Below are 14,021 nucleotides of genomic sequence, written 5' to 3'. Positions count from 1 at the left end.
ATGATCAAATGTGTTATTTTGGCCAGTTAAACAAACAAACAAAAACAAACTTCTAACCCCACTCCAAATAAATCATTGAAATGCAAACACAACATAGGCAGCTGCAGTAGAAGCTCAGTTTTGCTCTCAGCCTGTTTTACTACCAAGAGTACAGCTTTCCTAGAAGCAAAACTCTTACCCAGCTCATGCAGACACTGAACATTAGGGGTGTCTTGGATATATTTGGAATGGCAGCATGTTACCAGAACACACAACAATTCTGAAAGGCTAAATCAGGATGGACCTTCTGCTGCTTGCATATATTGACAGAGAGCCAGAATAATACACCAGATGCTTAATGGAGCAGATCTTTATCTCCTTCCTTATTCCAGCCTCTCTCCTTCTCCCTCTCAGATAATCGCCAGGGGTTTTGCTTCGCTGAAGTTCTGCAGACCATGTGCCAGATGGCTTCCAGCAGCCAGAGCCTTGTCACCAGGTCTGAGTGCTGCTGTGACGGCGGCCGGGGCTGGGGGAACCAGTGCAGGCTCTGCCCCCTGCCCGGAACCACCCAGTACAAGAAACTCTGTCCACACGGATCAGGCTACACCACAGATGGAAGAGGTATTTGCAGGGATGAAAAGAGGAAGAAAAGGGAAAAAGCATATGCTCGTATGCTTAAGGAAATGCAGAATTCTCTTTGAAGTTCCTTTGGAGAATTTCCTGTTAAACAACTGAGTTTGATTTTTCAAATAATACTGAGAGAGCAGAAATTAAAAGCACGTTTGGCAGTAGCTGCAAACAGATCAATTGGGCAGAAATATCAGGATTAGGATCTGATTGGAAGTACCAACCAGTAACTAAAAGCTAGAAATCCCAAAGCTTTTGTATTGCTGGAAATTTGGACATGTGGCAAAGGCAGCAACCATCTCATTTAACAATGATCTCACAGTGCTTTGTAGGTAGTATGTCCACACAGTAAGAAGCTAATGTGTATTTTTTAATGTTGGTTATCATTTTTAACATGGAAGTAGCTGTAAGAAAATTCTCTTGTATGGGCTTTTATTTGGAGTTAGCAAAACTGGAATCTGAGTACCCAATGAAACAGCAGGAATGTGTTGGTACAAAGAACACAAATGAAATTTGAAAGATGTTTGGCTTTGGAGTCAGATCCATTTTTAAAGAGGGAGAAGGAAGAAAGTTCCTGTCAGAAGCATGATGATGAGGAACTGCAGAAATGGAAGAGAAGAAAAAACTGGAATTTAAAACTGAGACATAACATATTTAATCATTTCTATGCAGATATTGATGAGTGTAAGGTCCTGCCAAACCTGTGCAGGAATGGGCAATGCATTAACACCATGGGCTCCTTCCGGTGCTTTTGCAAAGCTGGCTATACCACTGACATAACTGGCACATCTTGTAATGGTAAGATTCACTAATTAATCATCAGTTGAAGTAATCATCAGTTATTTTTTTCAGTTGTTACACAGTGATGTACCAACCTTTGTAAACACTTGCTGCAAAACATTTTTTTTTTGTCTCTTTTATCGCATGTCCTTTATTTCTTTTCCTAATATGCATTTCTGGTTTTGTGTTTCATTTGAGGAAATGGAGGAACAAGCTCTGCTGGCAGTATTCCTGCAGTAGAATGATCACTGAAGTTGGTTAAAGCTGTGCAACCAATTTTAAGTGCCAAACCAGCTTATTAATTCACTTCTACATTTTTCCCACTGTATTTTTGGTTTGCAGGTAGAAGTATACTGTAGAATACCAAAAAGTAAATATTTGTTGCTTAGATGAAAATACCAATGCCACTCTCACTCTAGTGTATTACTCCTTCAAGACAGTTTGTTGTGGTAGTAGCAGCCCCACATAGATTCCACAGCAACACATTCATAGGGAAAGGAATAGGAACCCTGAACAAATGTAAATGGGAGGCTTTCTTCTATGAGCATTTTCCTGTAAAACCTTGTGCTGTGTAGCAAACCTCTTTCTGTCAGAGAGATGAGGACAAAAGATAACTTAATATTTCCCTCTTGTTAGATCTTGATGAGTGCTCCCAGTCCCCCAGACCATGCAATTTTATCTGCAAGAACTCAGAAGGGAGCTATCAGTGCTCATGCCCCCGGGGCTATGTCCTTCAGGAAGATGGAAAGACATGTAAAGGTAAGAAGGTTATACAAAAGTACCTTTTAATTTGGTTACAACTTAACTTAAAAGGAAATGGTTTTGAAGTGTGGTATGTTTATCAAATTTGATTAATTGTGCCTCTTTGTTGACTTTTTTAAGACAACAACATCTCTTACTTTCAGATCTTGATGAATGTCAAACCAAACAACACAATTGTCAATTTCTCTGTGTCAACACCCTTGGAGGCTTCACATGCAAATGTCCACCTGGTTTTACACAACATCACACAGCTTGTATTGGTAAGAAAAACATTGGTTTTGTTTCATAAGCTTTTCTGTAAGAACAATATTCTCAACTGTCTCTTCTGCTCTTTACACAGAGCAATAGTGTCAAGAGGGCGGAAAACAGATTTTGAAAAGCAGCACTTACAGCTAAAGAAAAAATTACTCTAGCCAGTCTGTCCACTATTTCTGTTTTCTTGGTTAGTAAAGAGTTGTACATATTTAATACATGTTATTGTGTTCTAACTATAACCACATGGAGACAAAAGGGCGAATTATTAAAATCTCATATAAAATGTAGTTAACCAAAACCAGACTGCATTTTCTTTTTTTTAGTTGATGTCTTCAGATCTTAAGTATATGTATAAATCTTGCCAACTGAAACTGTTTTAGTTCAGCCAAGACAAAAGGGCAGCATTTTTCCAATATCAGCAATTACATACCACACTCATATCACAACTGATCTACCACTAGCACTTCCAATTAATTAATTACTCATAGCTCTGCATGAGTCTTCAGTTCATGTGGCATTTGAAAATGAAAAAGTACAAAATAAAATGCTGCACCTTTTTGGATTTTGTTTTTATGTTACATGAACATGTCCAACATCATGCCACAAGGTAAACCAATCTTCTCTTTCCTCTGTATTTTGAAGATAACAATGAATGTGGTTCTCGTCCATCACTGTGTGGATCAAAAGGAATCTGCCAAAACACTCCTGGAAGTTTTACCTGTGAATGTCAAAGGGGATTTTCTCTGGATTCTACAGGATTAAACTGTGAAGGTGACTAGGAACAGTCAGATTTTTTTATGGTGTGAATCCTTACTTCAGTTTCTAGTGAACCATTTGATGTTAAAGACAGAGAAAACAGAGCACCAGCCACAGTAAAAGTAATTACAAAAAGAAATTGGAAAGTATTAGACTGACTGTAAGTATAACAAAAGCATATGCAAGAACATATGGCCTCAAGTAATTTTTACAGAAAATAAGATAAAAAGGTGATTGTTTAGTTGAACTCTTCAAAAGTTGTTTTCAGCTTCACATAGGTTTATGCATCTAAAAGTATAGTAGTTGTGGGGCTTTTTTACATTTATGCCTTCATATGTCTAAAGAGACTCTATCTACAATTTTCATTTTGGCTAATTCTAATTAGATTAGATTTTAAATTCTGTGCTTAATTCTCCCACCACAGAGTTACCCAATGAGAAGGCTAATTCACTGCATTCAGAAAGATAATTACAACAGGTTATACTGATGAGCTTTTTATCTCTCTCTTTTGGCCCGAGGGGAAGCCTCAGTTAGGAAATCTCTATTTGAGAGCTCCAGACTTCTCAGTGGGCCTCAGGTATTGAGCAAAGAAAATAAAAGGCAGTACAGGGCCACCTGGCTGCTGAGAATTAAAAATGCAAGAACATACATGAAGAAATGTATGGCCTCTCAAAATACCAACAACTCTGATAGAGCATTTAAAACAGGAATTGATATTTAGAGCCTATTTCTAGAACAGTGGTGCAGATTATATGCAGCTAGAAGTTCTACTAAGATTTATCTCCTGTCAGTTTACTTTGTTCTCATAAAGTGCGTACAAAACAAAGAATTATTTTTTATTTTCTACTCAACTTGCATACTATACTGTAAAAATTAGGTTGCTTACAATCTACTTATTTCCTATGGCAGATACAATTTAAGATGTCTGAGTTTTTAGAATTTGGAAGATGGGATGGTTGTGGCTGTCACCTTTTATTAACACTTGTCTCAGAGACTTTTTATGTGGCTTTTTAGTTACAATTGCAAAAACATCCAAATTTGACATTCAAACACTAAAATATGTCTCATGAAACTAAAAGGTTATCTCTAAGTGGTTGGTTTAAAACTGAAATTACAAAACCCCTCAAATTCTAAGCATTATGCTAAAGCAACAATGTGGGATTGCTGGGAATAGTGTTTATTCTCCAAAATTAGGTACTGAAAAGGCTCAAGAACTAAAATCAGATTATTGATGGAAAGAACTGGACATTAGTTGGCTTCCAGGCTTTCAAAAAGAGAAACCTTCATGGTCTCTCCGTCTTACAACAGAGCTCCTCTCTCCTAAGTCATAGAACCAGAAAATGGCTTGAATTGGAAGGGACCTTAAAGCCCACCCAGAGCCACCCCTGGCATGGCAGGGACACCTCCCACTGTCCCAGGCTGCTCCAAGCCTCAATGTCCAGCCTGGCCTTGGGCACCAGGGGCAGCCCCAGCTGCTCTGGACACCCTGTGCCAGGCCATGCCCACCCTGCCAGGGAACAATTCCTTCTCAATATCCAGGTTAAATTTACCCTTCTTCAGCTTAAAGCCGTTCTTCCTTGTCCCATCACTACCTGCCCTTTCCGGCTCTCCTGTACTCCTTTAGGCACTGGAAGGGCCTCTGATGTCTCCTTGAAACCTTCTTTTCTCCAGTCTGAACATCCCCAACTTTCTCAGTCTGTCCTGGTAGGAGAGCTGCTCCATCCATCCCTCTGCCCATCCTGGAGCCTCCTCTGGCCTGGCTGCAGCAGCTCCAGCTCCTTCCTGGGCTGGCCCAGGGCTGGGGCAGCTCTGCAGGTGGGCTCTGACTGAGGGGCAGAGGGGCAGAATCCCCCCTGCCCTGCTGCCCACACTGGGCCCAGCCCAGCCCAGATTTGGCTTCTTGGGCTGCCAGACCACACGGCTGGGTCATAACAAGCTTCTGATCCAGCAGTGTTTGGCAGTTGGGTGTAATCCTGTGTCATGCTCTGCTTCCTTCCTGAACACACAGATGTGGATGAATGTGATGGAAACCATAGGTGCCAGCATGGCTGTCAGAACATCCTGGGTGGATACAGATGTGGATGCCCACAAGGATTTATCCAGCACTACCAGTGGAATCAGTGTGTTGGTAAGGAAACCAACAGCAAATGTATCAGAGTTTGTATAGGGACAACACCAGGCAAGGGCAAGAATGAGCAGAACTAGAAGTGTTCAACAAAAACCTTGTGTATCTGTCTCCAACTCCTTCCATTCATGTACTACTCCCAGTGTAAATCAACGACAGGAGGTAGCAAGAAAACACACTCAGCCTTTTGAAACTCACTGTGACAATTAGCTTTCCTAGAAAGGTCTAAATTCTGACCTGTTTCTTTTGTGAAAAATCCCCATCATTGAATGTTCATTGAATTCCGGAAAGTATCAAGGTAAATACCTCTGCTGAGAAAAAAAGCATTAAAAAATCATACCTGTCATTAAAAAAAAAAAAAACACAAAAAAGCATTAAAAAATATAAGCAATTTAAGAATGCTACAGAATAGCATCTAAAGCAAATGGTGAGAAAAAAGATCAACAAAACCATTAAGGATTTCCTTCTTCCAAAATACAGTCTTAAGGCCAGCATTAGTTCTTTGTTCTGGGAATGGGACAAATTAGGAAGCTTGGAAGTTCTGTTTAGATTTAGCTCATTCAGCCCATCACTTGAACTAAGCTATATCTTATACAAAACGAAATGTGGGATTTTTTTTTGTTAATAAAAACCAGTACACACAGAAACAATGTCACCCAGTGCTGTTCATAAAGACCAATGCAAAATATTTACCTTTTCAGGTTTGTTTTCATGGTTTTTTTTTTGTCAATGGTATCATAATCATAATGTGAGCTATACATTTCATTTAAGCTGACTTTACTGTTCTGTTTCTCTACATAAAAATTAGTTCATTCTACCCATTTTAATGTTAAGTAGCAGACCAGCGAGTTTCTCTGAAGTACCAATCACCATGATCACTCCTGGCTTAATACTGCTCTTCAGCAAAGAGAGCAAAGAACTGGGGCAAGAGTGACAGAACCCACAATGAACAGCTCCCACAAAACCCCAAACCAGCTAAAGTTTCTGTAAATCAGAGTCCTCAAAAGAATCTCCCTCCAAGTGACTGCAAGCAAGAATGGCGAAGCATTCACTAGTGGTCTTGGTGAGGGAAAACCAAGGTGAGGTGAGGAAAACCTACAGGTTTTTGAGAGACATACCTTGGTGAGAGAAATAAAATAACCAAGATTCCAGCTGCCAAAACAACTTTCCATGCCACAACATTTCTCTCTTTTTTTTTTTTTTGGCCTGAAACTAAATTAAGTCACACTGACTGGAGGTGTCATCTTTGCTATATTTTAGCATCCACAAGTGAAGATGATACTCCTTTTCTTTCAGAAACCAAGTGTCCATGGGTGATGAGATCAGGGATGCAGCAGAGCCCTGGGACTTGCAGATGTTCTGATTTCTTAGTTGCATCATGCTGACCTGTTGTCTCTCAGAGTAGAAAACACCAGTATTTTTGTGTTTGCTTACCAGATGAAAACGAATGCTCCAATCCTCACATGTGTGGCTCTGCTTCTTGCTACAATACCCTGGGGAGTTACAGGTGTGTCTGCCCATCAGGGTTCTCCTATGACCAGTTCTCCCATGCCTGCCACGATGTGAATGAGTGCTCTTCTGCCAAGAACCCCTGCAGTTATGGCTGCTCCAACACTGAGGGGGGTTATCTCTGTGGCTGCCCACCTGGCTATTACAGAGTTGGACAAGGGTGAGTTTCTCCACACAGCTTTTCACCAAAGACACATTCAGAAGGTGCAGAGGTGCAAATTAAGGACAAGCTGCTAAGTCCTTTCTAGTTTTGGGCTAAATATCCAGAAACTAGAAAAAAAAAAAAAAGTCTGTACATGCAACCCGACATTAATTTTAAATGTACCATATAAATAACATTAAACAAGTTCTGCTTTCTCCCCCCAGTATCAGCACATGAACTCCTTCACAGACCTGCTGAGTGGGGATTCATAATTCATAAGGATAGGTACCATGTGTACTGAGATAATTAAGGAGTTTCAGTATCACTGATCAATCCAGAACATTAAACACAAATTAACATTGTTCTGGTACAGGGCAGGCTGGCTTTGTTTGGTTTCTCTGTAGAACTTGTAAATGAAAATTAGATCAGGCTAAAAGCCTTCAGCCAGCGTTTGCAGTTCCCTCAGTAAGCCACTCTAGTGTGTGGGAAATTAATGCACAGCCTTCCTGCTGAGGAAAGGGCAAGGAAGGGGGATGCAGACACTGTGGCACAGATTGCACACACTCCATTTTGCAGGGACAGTTCATAAAACTGCAAGGAGCGACTAAAACACATGTTTTCATTCCACAGACACTGTGTCTCAGGGATGGGATTTAACAAAGGCCAGTACCTGCCACTGGATGGAGATGCTGATGGAGAGAATGCTTTGTCCCCTGAAGTGTGTTATGAGTGCAAAATCAATGGCTACTCCAAAAACGACAGCAGGAGGAAGAGAAGTGCTAACACTGTATGTACCAGGATAAAAAAACACTGTAATGTTTCTTGAGGTATTTTTATGATGTGGCACCAGCAGTAAATAGAGGAAATCTTTTAAACAGGTCACATTCAAGGGTGAAAATCTCTTTTTCTCCCCCTGCCTCACCTAGGTCCTGCTGGCAGTAATAATTTGACAATAAGAAACATCAACAGCTGTGAAAGGATTAAGTTTCTGAAGCTTGCAGTAATTCCTTTCTAGTATGAGATGTGGTCTAGTTCCTCGGAGTACATTCAGGGAATAATTCTCCTTTAATTACAGAGACCTGGGGAACTGGACATGTCTACAGCTTGTTCTGCTGCCAGGAGGAGGTTGGACAGCATTTATAGTCTGGGACAGAGCTTGCAGACAAGCATTTTAGTCTTGGTGTCTGTTCTGTAGTTGCTCATAGAGTTGGGGGATTAGACCTGGCTGATGGAAGTCCAATATTCACAGAATTGATGAAGTTTTTAGAGAATTACACATTTAATTTTTTTCTTGCTTCATTTTTTGAGCTTAAAAAGGTAAGTTACAGGAAATCATATCTAGTTTGTAATTGTTACATCTTGTTATTATTTTTTAAATATCGTTAATCTTGTCAGTTTGTAGAACTCTAGGCAGTAAAAGTGACATCCATAAATTATGTGAAAAAACAGACATTTTTTAATCACTGTCATCATCTATGGGGTTCAAGTATTTGAAGCACTGCATTACTTGCTCCCGTCCTAAACTTTTCGTTATTTTCACTATGCTTTTTTAGTTGCTTTACATAGTGTTACAGTATGGAATTTTCAGCAAAGGTGTCAGGGAATTTCCATGCAGTGTTATGAAACACATTTCTCTGTTGTTTCTGTTGGTCATAAGAACATTATTACCAACAAGAACAGGTTTCTCCTTGTGGTGGTGGTCCTTTCCAGGCTGCAGTGCAATCTGAGAAATCCTCATCTTGCCTCAGCCTTGAAATATAAATCTGACTTTTGCTGATACCCTGATGGTTTTTTAAGTGATCTCAAACGCCTGTTCATAACACTCCTCTACATGGCTTCTTTGCAAGCATGAAGTTAAACAGGTTCTCAAAATCACCTGAAATCAGAGCCTTTGGAGGCTCTGCAAGGCCTGCTTGAGGCCTTTAGGCTTTACAGGCCGAGTTGTAGGGAATGGAGGCAGGAGCTGCTCATTACCCTGCCCATTCCTCTCCCCTGCTCTAAACACTCTTCCCTCCTGCAGCTGGAGCAGCTGAGCTGGGGAAGCCTGGACACGGAGAGTCCCCTGAAGGTGCGTGTGGCCATGTCCAGGCTGGGCAGCCGAGAGCCCATCGTGGCGCTGCTGCCGGCCCTCAGGCACCGCGCGCGCTACGCCATCGCCCGCGGCAACGAGCGCGGAACCTTCCGGATGCTCCTGAGGGACGGCGCCAGCCACCTGCACGCCGTGAGGGGCAGGGCAGCGCCTGGGCTGCACGCCCTGGACATCACCAGCGTGACCCTGCCCAAGGAGAAGGAGATGGAGCAGCTGGGGAGCAGCCATGAGGACGGCGACCTCCAGAGGGAGAAGGGAGAGGCCCTCAGGCTGAGGCTGTGGGTGCACCTCTATTAGCTGTGGTCCTGTTCTTCAGACACTTCTTTTTGTGTCTACACACCCAAGAACATCTGCTTTTCAAAGCCAATCTGCTTTGGAAATGTGTGTTTTGGGGGAGGAAGGCAGTGGGGAAGAGCCCTTCCTTTCCATGCTGCCAAGACTGCAGAGCCACCCTTTCAGGAGGGCAACTTAAAACTCTGCCACTGCCAAAACTTCTATTTACAAGGGCAAATCATGGTTACTGTATCTTTTATATAACCTCGATTTAAAGTATATTTAAAAAGCTAAAGTTCAAGAAGTCATCATATGGCACTAAATGGCACAAATATGTGAGCTATTTTTTTTTCCTGTTAGCAGTCTTTGGGTATTTTGCTATAGTTCCTAATGAAAAAAAAATATTGAAGTTTATTTATTTTTAATGCAGTAATATATGGAGAAAATAACAAATTATGTAAGCAAAAAGGGAAACTTGCTTGTTTTTTGTAGTTTTATAAATTTGAGTTATAACATTTTAGAGGTAACTTTTGTATTCAAGGAAAAAAGAAGTGGATTTGAAAGACGTTTTCTTTTCTACTTGGACCAACTTCCAAACAGTTTATAAGTAATTTTAAAATATATCAGAGCTGAAAGATCAGTGCAGTAGGATATCATGAAGTGGGAGATTGTAAACTGTTCACATAGTAGGATATTCTGAAATGCTCTTGCGAATGAGAACTAAATTTAAAAAAGGGGGAAAAAAGTTATAGAGGACAAGTATGACACTATCAGCCTCTGCAGAGATCCTATTTCACAGCAGCTAAGTGGGTTTGTGTTCTGAATCACCCACAAATGGGGGAGGTGGCACAACCCCTGTAGCAAAATACCTGGACTGTTTTTAATCCCCTTAGAGCTGCTCTAGCAAACTGTGCTGCCCTTCCCTCCGTGACCTCATGAGCCAAGACAGGCAGCCACTCCTCATGCTCAGAAAGGGTGCTCCACAAAGTGGCCTTAATTCCTGCAGGCAGCTGAGGGAAACGTCTCTCAGAAGAGAATGTTTCTCTCTGTTTGGTGCTGGCTCAAAACCAGGCTGCATTTCCTGAGCCCTGAGTGCTGTGTCAGGACTGCCACACCTGCAAACTCAGTTATTGCAGAGCAGGTGAGGAAAGTTATGTATTTGAAGTTCATTTGTTAGAAATCTCATTAATGCTGTAGTTATACATGCCTCATTTTATCATAGCTTGTTCTGTAAGAAAGATGATGGTACAATGACTTGAGTTTTAGTTTAGTGATTTTTTTGGTTTTGTTTTTACATTTTGTACTGTAATGTGTTAAGTGTTACGTCTCAATGGTGCTTTCTGTGGCAGCTGATGCCTGTCACTGGCCATGCAACAGAATCTCACATGTGAAAATAGCCAAAGTACATCCAGGATTGTTCTAGTTGCATGTAGGTGCTGACCAAAGACTACACGAAGTTAAACTCAGTGATTTTTCTTCTCTCTTGTTGAGTTTGGGGATTTTGAAAAGAGATGTTTTAAGAAAAAAAGCTGTCTCTTGAACATTTGTATCAGTAAGATAACACTTTTCTTGCAATAAAGCTTATTTTGGATTTTTTTTTTTTTTGTCTTTTTTTCCATTCAGAGTGAAACTGGTGATTGATTTAAAGCAATAGCCAGTACTAGAGTCTGGAACCACATTTACTTGACATTGTTTTCAGATATGGTTGTGGAAGTTTCAAAGGATTCAGAGCTTTTTCTGGGTAAAATAACTGACATTACAGAAATAGAGACCTCTAGGGGTCTGATAAATACATACAGGACAGCACTGATTTATAGGCTTAACAACTGCAATAGGTGGTTTAGAAAAAGGCTTCTCTTGCTCGAAAATGGGAGTTTTCCAGGAAATCCTGCAGGAAAAGCCATCAGACTTGCACACAGCAGAGCATTTTGTCCTTTGTTGTCAGACTCTCAGGAGAGAAAGTAGTAGCAATACTCACCCATGACTTCTCTGAGGCTACAAATTCTGGAGGATTTTCTTGTAGCTTTTTTTTTTTAAAAAAGAAACCATCATCAGATGGTTTCACCTGCATTAACTAATTACACAGTAAATCCAAGGTACAAAAGAAGTGTTATCTCTTTTCTAGAAAGGCAGCATTGCCACCCATCAGGGTAAATTCCACAAGATAGGTACGCACAATCCCAGAAAGAAATCACTCCCAGCTTCAAATCCAGATGAAAAAATAACTAGAACTAAAAGAAAAAAAATACCCAGGAAGAAGACCAAAACCTCTTTGCCATCCAGCCTGTCACAGTATATATTTCTATACCCACTTCTCGAAATTCTGCCTTTTTACAGCTCCTAGTCTTTTCATGAGAAAGCTGACTGCACGTGCACAGGCATGCATGGTGTCCTAGGAAGCCAGAGAGCCCTCCGGTCTTGTTGCTAAAAGTGAAATGAAAATCTTGCTGTTTTAGAGAGCCTGCAGTATCTCATGACAGCTGAAACCAAGATTTCAGTGACTAGTTGTAAAACCTAAGGCAGACCTAAAACCTGTTTGTAAGATCTTGGCCTAGGCAGCAGGGACTTTAATCAAACCTGTGTCTGTACTACACAGTCTGGACAATTATAATTAAAGTCTTTTAGTCTCATCACCATCATAAATTAGAAAAAAAAAATTATTACTCGCATTAATATGTCTGGTTTGGCATCTTTAATCCCTCTGTTTTATGAAAGGCTCAGTTAGGCCCATACAATCCTTTATACATGAACTGTTGGCATAGCTAAGGCATTCTAAAAGGGGCTGTGGGATTCTTATATGGGATTTTACTGTACTCCTTGGGATCAGCAGTCACACCTGGGATGGAGGGCTGCAGATGGCAGCTGAAGGGTCTTTGGGCTAAACCTAGAAAAGAACCCAGGAGCCAGCAGTGCACTGCAAAACTCAATACAGCAGAAATCTCACTGCCCTGACTGTGCTTCTTAATTCTCACCACGTGTAATAAATTAAGATTACACACCTAAACTAAACTGAAGGTGCAGAACAGGCATGCCTTAAATTCAAGAAGAGGGCTGGGTTTATGAACTCCACTCTGAGGAGGTGGATATTCACACTTCATAAAGCAGGAGGGTGTCGCTGTGATATTTTGTGAAAAATCCCTTCACCAGAATTTCTTCTAGGAACCTTCAGCTTCTCCTTGTTTTGCTTCTCTGGAATGTCATTTGGTGAATTGTTTACCCAGCATGTGAACTGTTTTTAATTAATGGCCAATCACAGCCAGCTGTGTTGGACTCTGCGTCAGTCACAGGTTTTTTATTATTCATTCTTGTCTAGCTTTCTGATGTCTCCTTTCTCTTTCTTTAGTATAGTTTTAGTATATAATTTCTTTTATTATAATATAATATCATAATATAATAAATCAGCCTGCTGAGACCTTGGAGTCAATTCTCATCTCTCACTTCACAGGAACCCTCACAACACCACAAGAGGGGGAAATGAAACCTGAGAGGGAAGAACTTCATACCTGAGATAAAATCCTCGGTCCCTGTTGTGACTGTTTGTAGGTTTGTCACCAAATTGCTGTGGCAGAGATAGGAAATGAGTTCTCTGCTCCTGCAGAATTACAGAACTGGTGGAGGAGGTGGTTTCTCACACCTCCCAAGGAGCCAACCACATCTCAGCACGGGTGGTCACAGAGAGACCTGTGTGTTTGGGCACGGTTTTAGCACAAGCTAAACCCTCCCAAGGCCTCCTTCCTGCCCAGGCTTGTCAAAAATGAGGTGGTTACCCAGATCCTATGACAATGTCAGGGATAATACGACCCTCTCTAACACTGTCTTTCTTTTGTGTTAGCAAGTCAGGCATGGCTTGATTCTTGGCCAGGGTTTGTGAGTGTGGTTATCAGATTTTCAGCCTCCACACTGAGGCTGGTGCAAAAATTTTCCACTCATTTATACATTTCTTGCAAAGACCGAAATTATTGTTGGTTCCAAATTACATAATTCTCTCCACTAATTAGTACTCTTTCCTCTGTTGGTTATTGATTTTTCACTCTTATTCTTTTCACTCTTTTTCACTCATGCTCATTTGGCCCACATTTTAAGTCCTTTTGTCATCATTTTCTCAGACAGGAGTTCTCAGCTTTCCAGGCCTTCATCTCCTCCTTATCTTCTGGTTGCTCCAACATCCTTGAAGTGCCATGAATTTAGGATCCCAGATGTCCAATCTTCAACTCCTTTTGGCTTTGTGTATTGAATCTTCAGGGTTAGTTTCAGCAAAATTAAGTTTTCAGTGATGTAGTGATTGAAGGAACAATAAGAGTCTGTGAAGAAACCTGACTCGTGCTGGCTAAAAGTGGTCTCTGCTTACAATTATTTAAAGCAACTAATTAAATATTAGCTAGACAGTTACAGCGTTTCCATTTCCCCTCCAAAACCAGAACTCCAGACACAGAGAATGCCAGCAGGAGCTGCTCTTGGTGTGCCATGCCTTTGCTGCCTCAAAAAGCACTTGTTACACAAGCAGGGTTCTTTTGGTACGTTTCAAAATCCTGTGACTAATGTTTATACTTAAAGTAAATATGCAATACTTTTCTGCAGTTTTGTCCAATTCTGGTATTTCTGTATTGCTCATATACATATAGAAATATTTGGTATTTCTCTGCTTCAGCCTCTAGCATTTCCTGAACAATGTAGATTCAAAAAATGCTGTCAGCTGACACTAACATTTGCCCCTGGGCAAGATT

General features: G+C 40.9%; 1 protein-coding gene across 1 annotated transcript in view; it reads left to right on the top strand.

Moving 5' to 3' along the window:
* FBN2 (fibrillin 2) overlaps positions 1-10,893 on the top strand; it is a 122,370-nt gene extending 111,477 nt beyond the window's left edge. Inside the window, exons 57-65 of the mRNA XM_059836422.1 lie at positions 394-600; positions 1,279-1,404; positions 2,023-2,145; positions 2,292-2,408; positions 3,046-3,174; positions 5,168-5,287; positions 6,722-6,953; positions 7,566-7,722; positions 8,956-10,893. Of these exons, the coding sequence (XP_059692405.1) occupies positions 394-600; positions 1,279-1,404; positions 2,023-2,145; positions 2,292-2,408; positions 3,046-3,174; positions 5,168-5,287; positions 6,722-6,953; positions 7,566-7,722; positions 8,956-9,321 (1,577 nt within the window). The 3' untranslated portion in view covers positions 9,322-10,893. The remainder of the gene's footprint in view (positions 1-393; positions 601-1,278; positions 1,405-2,022; positions 2,146-2,291; positions 2,409-3,045; positions 3,175-5,167; positions 5,288-6,721; positions 6,954-7,565; positions 7,723-8,955) is intronic.
* The last annotated feature ends 3,128 nt before the right edge of the window (positions 10,894-14,021 follow it).

Source organism: Haemorhous mexicanus, chromosome Z (genome assembly GCF_027477595.1).
Source record: "Haemorhous mexicanus isolate bHaeMex1 chromosome Z, bHaeMex1.pri, whole genome shotgun sequence".
Taxonomy (NCBI): Eukaryota; Metazoa; Chordata; class Aves; order Passeriformes; family Fringillidae; genus Haemorhous; species Haemorhous mexicanus.
Note: the sequence above shows the minus strand (reverse complement) of the source record. Positions and strands in the feature narration are given on the sequence as shown.